Below are 8931 nucleotides of genomic sequence, written 5' to 3' on the forward strand. Positions count from 1 at the left end.
AACCCTAGAATCGTGACAATGGCTGAGAGAGAAGCGAATCATGGAGATCACTCGTTCTTGAATAGATTCTCCGAGGCCGTGGATCATTACGTGGCGATCTTTGATTCGTTGGAAGCGACTTTGCCGCCAAATAGCCGAGAGAGACTAACCCTAGAGCAGCGGTGGTTCGGTAAGGAGATTTTTGATGTTGTGGCGGCGGAAGCGAGGGAGAGAAAGCAAAGACATCGGAGGTTTGAGATTTGGGAAGAGATGATGAAGAGATTTGGTTTCGTTAACGTTCCTATTGGAAGCTTTGCTTTGTCTCAAGCTAAGCTTCTTCTTAGGCTCCACTATCCTTCAGAAGGTTATAATCTTCAGTTCCTTAACAATTCTTTGTTTCTTGGGTGGCAAAATCGTCTCCTCTTCTCCGTTTCATCGTGGAAATGATCCAAAGAAGAGGGAAAAAACCTAAACTTTAAATATAATATATAGAGAAAAAGGATCGATATTTTTTGGTGTTAGGGCAAAAAATTTATGATTTAGCAGATGACGGAGGAGGACGATGGCTCCGGCGAAGATTGTCGACGACGGCGGAGGATTCTTGGGATGTGTGTCTCTTTGTTTCTTGGGAAGCTCAAACAAAGAGACAACCTAATCTTTTGTGTTTAACCTACTAATATCTATATTTTTTTTCCCAAACTCAAATCTTAGGTGTATCGTTTTGACATATATAATCCCATTCTGTCTCTTTTATTATATTTATTTTTATTTGATTCAAGTAGTCGATCCACTAGTATATTAAGATCTGATATCTATATGTATCCACTGATGATTCAAATGTATTTTAAATTTCGTGGAGGTTCTATATTATATATACGACATTTATGATAAGTTTTAATGTTAGGTGAGTTTTATTAACTAATAAATTGAAATCGCCCGATTAAATTAGTCACGTCATAGTTATAAAGAGAACTTAAAATTTGTGGAAATGGTCTTATTTGGACCCAAGCGGCTTAATAATATACTTTGGACGAGAGAGTTGTTAATCTATCTCTTCGACCTTTTGAGAGATTCCACTTTCTCAGCTCTCTTCTTTTTCTATTTATTTTAGTAATTAATTTATATATATAGTCCTAATGATAATATATATATATGAGACCGTCCTCTTTGTCTTACAAGCGTATGGTTTAGTCATCTTCTTTTATAAAGTTTCCGATTATTAACATGGAACATTGTAGCTTTTACCAGCCATTTAGTCAAAAATGAAAATAACTCATATTTCACTACAATATAAATAACCCCTAATGTATACGTATAATCTTACAAAAAATGAAAGTCAATTCAAGATGAATGAGAACAAAAAAAAACTTTTGAACTGAAGGTATATGTGTTTAGATTCGAGAAATGAAACAAATTAAGTCAACACTACTACATGAAAAAGTAGAGAAATTTATCAATTCACTCGAATCCAATTAATTGATGTTAATATAGTTGAAAACTTTATGGCGCATACACCCAAAAAAAAAAAAACATTGTTCCGTAAGCGTCCCAAAATTAAAAATCTCTAAACCAAATATGGATCAGCTGTTTACTTTAGAGTTGACTTTAATAATCGTTGTATATGGGATAATATATATAATCATGAAGATCGTCAACAACTCCCTAATCAAGTCACAAATGTGAAAAAACTAGTAATCTTAGTCTCAATAATGTTGAGCACTGAGTACGTATGACAGAAACACAGTACACTCAAATAGACTGAGCCATATCAAGTGTACAGATGATATAATTAGACGTTATTCACTTCACTTTACCGTACGTCAAACTAAATAAATGATGATTTCATTGATTAGGCAAACTAGAAGGAGTTTGTATTTAGCTGTACACTCGTCTATGGCTTAGGGAGAAGCTGGGAGATTGAAATAACCTTGGACAAACGATCTTGTTTCTCTCCAAACTTTCTTCTGTGGAAGTTTAGATTGTTTTGAGGTTTTTTCATGTGTTTTGTTAATAGATTAAGCAGCTACGTATACAATAAGAAAATATCATAAAATAAATAGTCCCAAATAAATATAATATGTATTTTTAAATTAATATTTAGAAAGACGAATATAACTTAAGACTTTTCTCTGTATAAATAATACGTATTCCCTTTTTCTTTATATGTATATATTCCTTATAAAATAAAGCCAACTCTCCGACCAAATTAAAGTTAAAAACTAATTAATCTCTACTTAGTATTAATTAGTATCATACATAGTTCTTACTTGGACAACACCATTTGGATGCCAAATAAAATAAAACATTTGTTTAATTGATAATTACGGTTAGTGTCGACAGATAAAATCTTTAGAGGAATAATCAAACAACCACTGGTTTCCTCTTGTTTCCCGAAAATTCTTTTTTCCTTGTCGAGTTAAAAAAAAAATGATGAGTTTTCGTTATTTCCAAGAAAGGTACTGATCGATTAGTTTATAATCAAAGTAATTAATATTTATATCGAGAGTTAGTAAAGTAATGGGGTGAAAAAAGGGATTTGTCTTTGGGGAAGAAACAGGTAATGAAAACCCTAAAAGGTGCCGATTTGTCGGGTGAAACAAAAGCATCAAAGTTGTCAAAAATAAAACAAAAGGTTGTGCTTATTTATACTTATGTTAGTAGTTTTTATCAAATGCAAAAGGCTGATCTTAAATTCTTAATACTAGGTATATTGTAGTTATGTAGTAATTTTTAATTAAGGAAACACAGACACACAAGTCGTGGTTCATAGGTATCTCTCTCGTCTCTCGTGTCTCGTTGCCTCCCCTCTCTACCCTTTTTTTCATACCCTTTTGTTCACTCTTTGCCCTAACACATTTATTGATTTATATAAATACATAAAAATAAGAAAACACAGCACACATATCAATCAATACACCTACACATATACGTACACACGCGTCTAGTTATATCTGAACAAATTATATTAGTTATCTTTTTTGTTTGTCAACATATTAAGTATTTCGTAAAGTCAACTATATGCTGATATAGGAGAAGACATTATAGTGATAATCTAATACCATAATTTGACATTCAAAAGAACCTGTCAGCTCTTTTATTAAAAAAAAAAAAAAAACTTATCGGCCCTATACTTTTTTTACTCATATATCAAACATCAAATAATTACTTTTGACAAGACGGTGAAATATGTAACAAAGATGGGAAGAAGGTGACGTACGTTGTCATGAGCTGAAAGACAATTTTGCGTGTAGGTGGAAACTTAAACTTCACCCAACAAATTAAGTTGGCATCTAAACTGAGAAAAAAAAAAGAATATAATTAAAAAAAAAAAGCATCCATGCCCTTGTGGAAAAATATACCTCGTGAAAAAGATAAAAAGAAGAGAAAATGAATTTAGGTTTTAGGTGAAATATAAATATTTGATATGCTTACTGACAGAAGCAAGCCCTCATGCTCTTCGACACACCCACTCTCTCTATTTACTTCCATCCATCAATCTCAATCTATTTTTTCTTGACTTTTTTAACTTTCGCTCTATATATACTTTACCAAAGTTTTGTGATCTACATTGGCTAAGGTCAAATAATTTTCTTTCCCAAATATTCTGGTTAGTTCTTCATATTAATTACGTTGAATGTCTGCTACAACCTTCTGATTACTTGATTATGTACAAAGAAGTCGAATATGGAAACTTTCTAAACTTTTGATTTACTTTTGATGAATATTAAAGAGAGATGACTGGGACTAAGTTTATATAAGAAAGACACTATGAATTGGCATCATGCCTGTTCCGGAGAGTAAGCGGGCAAAGAGCAACCGCGCTTAGGATCATCAAAATATATACAGATGACTAACAGAAAAATTAATGTTTTGAAAGGAACTCCACAAGAATTGTAAAGGAGAGAAGACAATGAAAGTGTGAGAACTTATGATCTGAACAATGAAACAATGATTTCTTTAAACTCTCTTTTGATTGATAGAAAATCTGTTTACAAGTTTGTTTTAAACAATTTTCTAATCTCTCAAAACTCTCTTAAAGAAACCTCAAGCTCTTTCTAAGTTCTTAGCTCTTCTCTTTTCTTAAAGACTAAAACTTATTAGCTAGGTTAACTTTCTCTTGTTTGTGCTAAGGCTTATAATCAGCCTTCGCACCCTATTTATAGAACTAGGCCTATGCCACACAATGGCAAACTACCTATTCTAATCCTAATAGGAATTTGGACAATTTCCTTTTTCTTTAACAATTAGGAAATTTCCCACTTTCTTCATGTTTACATTCCTATCGCAACATGAAGCTCTTTAATCTTCTAGAAGCTTCTTGGGCCTTCTAATCCTGTGTAAATCTTCCAGCTTTATAATTGCCGACATAAATAACTCGATACTCTGTTCTTGTACTAGTGTTGAGTCCTTCTGAAGTAGTTCATCCTCTTGTTCAAATGTTGCATCTTCAATCTCCCTCTTTTTAACTTTGAGCTTCTCAAGCATAAGAATTATGTTGTTGGTTTAGACTANTTCTAATCTCTCAAAACTCTCTTAAAGAAACCTCAAGCTCTTTCTAAGTTCTTAGCTCTTCTCTTTTCTTAAAGACTAAAACTTATTAGCTAGGTTAACTTTCTCTTGTTTGTGCTAAGGCTTATAATCAGCCTTCGCACCCTATTTATAGAACTAGGCCTATGCCACACAATGGCAAACTACCTATTCTAATCCTAATAGGAATTTGGACAATTTCCTTTTTCTTTAACAATTAGGAAATTTCCCACTTTCTTCATGTTTACATTCCTATCGCAACATGAAGCTCTTTAATCTTCTAGAAGCTTCTTGGGCCTTCTAATCCTGTGTAAATCTTCCAGCTTTATAATTGCCGACATAAATAACTCGATACTCTGTTCTTGTACTAGTGTTGAGTCCTTCTGAAGTAGTTCATCCTCTTGTTCAAATGTTGCATCTTCAATCTCCCTCTTTTTAACTTTGAGCTTCTCAAGCATAAGAATTATGTTGTTGGTTTAGACTTAAAACAAATAACTTTAAACCATAGTTAACCGTTCAAAAACATAAGCCAAAATGATCACCGAACCATAGTCAAACATTCAAACACAACGAACCAAAATGATCGCCGAAAGTCGAAAGTTTTAATGAAAACAAATAACTCCCCCAGAGTCTCAGACCAGCTTACAAAAACAGAAAACTCCCCCAGAATCTCAAACCAACTCACAAAAACACTCCCCAGAGTCTCAGAACAGCTTCTTCTCTTTCTCCCCCTGCTTGAGAATACAACAGTTAAAAACATCTCAAATCATCTTGGAAAGTGGATGATTCTGTATGAGCCTCTGTACTACTTCCGTAAGTCTTTGGCAGAGCTTGTGCTGTATCGACCAATGCTTCATACGAAATATCAACATCCTCTTGACCAATGTGTGGCACACGAATGCTACCCAACTGAATAACCTCAGAAGTAGAAGAAAATCCCTCAGCAGGTTGCCTGCCAGCTGGAGTTACTGGTGTCGACTCTTTAGTCTCAGGAATCAGTTTATGCTTAACATCATAGATATGTCCTGTTCTGGCATCCTTTGTATAAAACTCAGCATATACATCTTCCTCTTCATCTGACCACTCAAGCGGACCTTCTTGAACCCTAAGAGTTTCAAAGATTGTTCTCGGAAACACCACATAGCGAGTAGGATCTTTCCAACTTATGTTCATAATCTGATTGTAAATCAACTGCCCAAAATCAAACCAGATGCCCTTGATAATCTTGTAAACTACCCGAGCTCGCTTAACCGAAAGATGATTCCTGTGTTTCGAGGGAACCCAATTGTACGCTGCTAACATTAAAAGAGCTGCACTTTCCTCAGGTAGATCCGCAACTTTTAAAGTAGCCCAAGTCGACTTGTCTTCACCACTTAAAAACTCTGCAAGTTCATCTTGACTCAACTTATCTACTGCTGCATCAGCTTTCATCTCAGCTCTAGTCAAAGGTGCCATATTAAAATCTTGATTAATTGCCTTAGGAGAAAATTCATACCAATGTTCTCTCACAAACACTTGAACACCATCCCTAGCCTTTCTATTTGGCAAATTTGCATAAAATTCATAGATAATTTCTTTGACATACACCGAAGGATCATGAATTGTAGGTCCAAGTCCTAACGACAATATCTTCTCAATGAACCCAAACTCATCCTTTTTAGACATATCCAATTGTCTCTCAGCCGTAAAATTCCTAGAAAAGAACTGAGAGTACCTTAATTTTGCTGCTTTGGAGACAAACACATCAGATTGAGACCCAGATTTAGCCCGAACATTTCTAGCACTTGGTTCTACAGATCTTGGTCGTTTCGACTTGCAAGCTGATTTCTTCTTGCTAGCGGATGCCACTTCTCTCTGTTTCTTGCTCCTCTGCTTCTCTGCATGTCTCTCAATCTGTTCTTGCACAGAGATTTCTTCAACCCCAACTTCGGTATCAGACACCGAAACAGGATCCTTCTTTTTCCGCTTCCCAACAAACTCCACCTCGTCATCAATTGGATTTTCTCTCTCGAGATCATCTACCCCTTGATCTACTTGATTCTTCACTGATACACTTTGAGATGAATCATCATCGCTGTCGGATCCATATGGCACAATTCTTGGTTGAACTTCTTCAACATCACTTGAATCATCAACCAACTGAGGTCGATTAGCATTACCAACACTTCGAGACATCTCCTGATTTCTTCCTCTTCGCACCAAACCACTTCGAGTCGCACCAACCATTATCACTAGGTTTTTTTTTTTGTTTTTTTTGTTTTTTTTTTAAAAAAACTTTTCGATTAGGACGAAATTGTAGAAACTCTCGATATTTCTTCCTTGTTTTAATACCCAAATCTTAATAAAATATTTTATTTTTCAACTTTAGAAAGATAATATTTTCTCATATCTCGAGCAAAATTTTCACAATATCCCAGCCATCAACCCTCAGTTTTCAGTAAACAAACACCAGAACCTTCATGTCTAAAATCAAACTGTACCAACATTAACAACCTTATCTTCTCCGGTACCAGCTATTGACCCATCTTGTGAATGCTTCACATCTCACAAACACCAATTGCATTTCTCAAGGTAGAGAATCGACTAAAATCAAGAGCTTTTGTGAAAATATCAGCTAATTGTTCCTCAGTATCAACATGCTCAATTACAACTTGCTTTCTTTCAACCAGTTCTCTGATGAAGTGATGTCTCACATCAATGTGCTTTGTTCTTGAATGTTGAACTGGATTTTTAGAGATATCAATTGCACTCCTATTGTCACAATAAACTTGCAGCTCCCCTGAATCCATGCCATAATCTGCTGACATCTGCTTCATCCATAACAACTGAGTACAACAACTCCCCATTGCTATATATTCTGATTCAGCTGTAGACAAAGATACTGAATTTTGTTTCTTACTTAACCAGGCTATTAAATTGTTGCCCAGAAAGAAACATCCCCCACTAGTGCTCTTTCGATCCATTACACTTCCTGCATAATCTGCATCACAGTAACCAACTAAACCCTTGTTTGAACCTTTAGAATACCAAATTCCAAGATCAACAGTTCCTCTGACGTACTTGATAATTCGCTTGACTGCTTCAAGATGAGACTGTTTAGGTTTTGACTGATACCTTGCACATATACCCACACCGTAACTCAAGTCTGGCCTACTAGCGGTAAGATATAACAAGCTCCCAATCATCCCTTTATATTGCTTGACATCTACATCCTTGCCATCAACATCTCTTGATAGTTTCAAAGTAGTACTCATAGGTATCACAACTTCTTTGCACTTATCCATCTGGAACTTTTTAAGAAGTTGTCTAGCATAGGTACTTTGTGAAATAAAAATACCTTGATTTGATTGTGTAATCTGCAACCCAAGAAAATACTTTAATTCTCCAACCAGACTCATCTCAAATTCTTGTGTCATACAACTCACAAACCTATCCACCAACTCCTTTGAAGTACTTCCAAAGATAATATCATCCACATAAATTTGAACCATCATGATATCATCACCTTGTTCCAAAATAAACAGAGTCTTGTCCACACTTCCTCTGTTATAGTTTTGTTCCATAAGAAAACTAGTCAACCTTTCATACCAAGCTCTTGGAGCCTGCTTCAATCCATAAAGAGCCTTTTTTAACTTGTACACATAGTCACGCTTAACTGAATCTTCAAAACCCTTGGGTTGTTCAACATATACTTCTTCTTGTAAGATCCCATTTTAAAAAAGCACTTTTGACATCCATCTGGTATACCTTGAAATTCAGGATACAAGCCATACCCAAAAATAATCAAATTGATTCAAGTCTTGCTACTGGAGCAAATGTCTCTTCAAAGTCCACTCCTTCGATCTGAGTATACCCTTGTGCAACCAACCTTGCTTTATTTTGAACCACAACTCCACTCTCATCAATCTTGTTTTTGAAAATCCATTTAGTCCCAATGATATTCACATCTACTGGTCTACGAACCAGCTCCCAAACATCAATACGCTCAAACTGTTCTAGTTCTTCCTCCATGGCAATTATCCAGAAATCATCTTGAACAACTTCTATGTGATTCTTTGGTTCAATCATTGACACAAAACACTCAAAGTAGACAGTTTCTAGTGCTGCATAATGACTAGTCATCTTTTTAAAATCAATCTGAACTCCTCTAGTCTTCATTCCTTCATTTATGTTTCCAATAACATCTGATGCAGAATGATTCTTGTGTACTTGTTTTGTTTCTTCAGATTTTGGAACACGATCAGAGATGTCTAGTCCAAAATCTTCATTTTGCCCTTCAGTAATACTTACTTGTTCTGCATCACTGTCTGAATCATCATTATCTCTTAAAGCAACAGACCGATCATCAAACACCACATTCACTGATTCCATAATAATCCATGTGCGTTTGTTAAATACCCTAAATGTTGTACTATTCTCAGCATA

At 35.1% G+C, this 8931-nt stretch overlaps 1 protein-coding gene across 1 annotated transcript; it reads right to left on the reverse strand.

Moving 5' to 3' along the window:
* Window positions 5257-6732, reverse strand: LOC104744175. The gene has a single exon (XM_010465187.1). The coding sequence runs from the start codon at window positions 6730-6732 to the stop codon at window positions 5257-5259; it is 1476 nt and encodes a 491-aa protein (XP_010463489.1).

Source organism: Camelina sativa, chromosome 14 (genome assembly GCF_000633955.1).
Source record: "Camelina sativa cultivar DH55 chromosome 14, Cs, whole genome shotgun sequence".
In the NCBI taxonomy this organism is placed as follows: Eukaryota; Viridiplantae; Streptophyta; class Magnoliopsida; order Brassicales; family Brassicaceae; genus Camelina; species Camelina sativa.

What these genes read in the sequence shown, in the direction of transcription:
- LOC104744175 (XM_010465187.1), bottom strand. Translation starts at nt 6,732, where the DNA reads ATGGTTGGTGCGACTCGAAGTGGTTTGGTGCGAAGAGGAAGAAATCAG.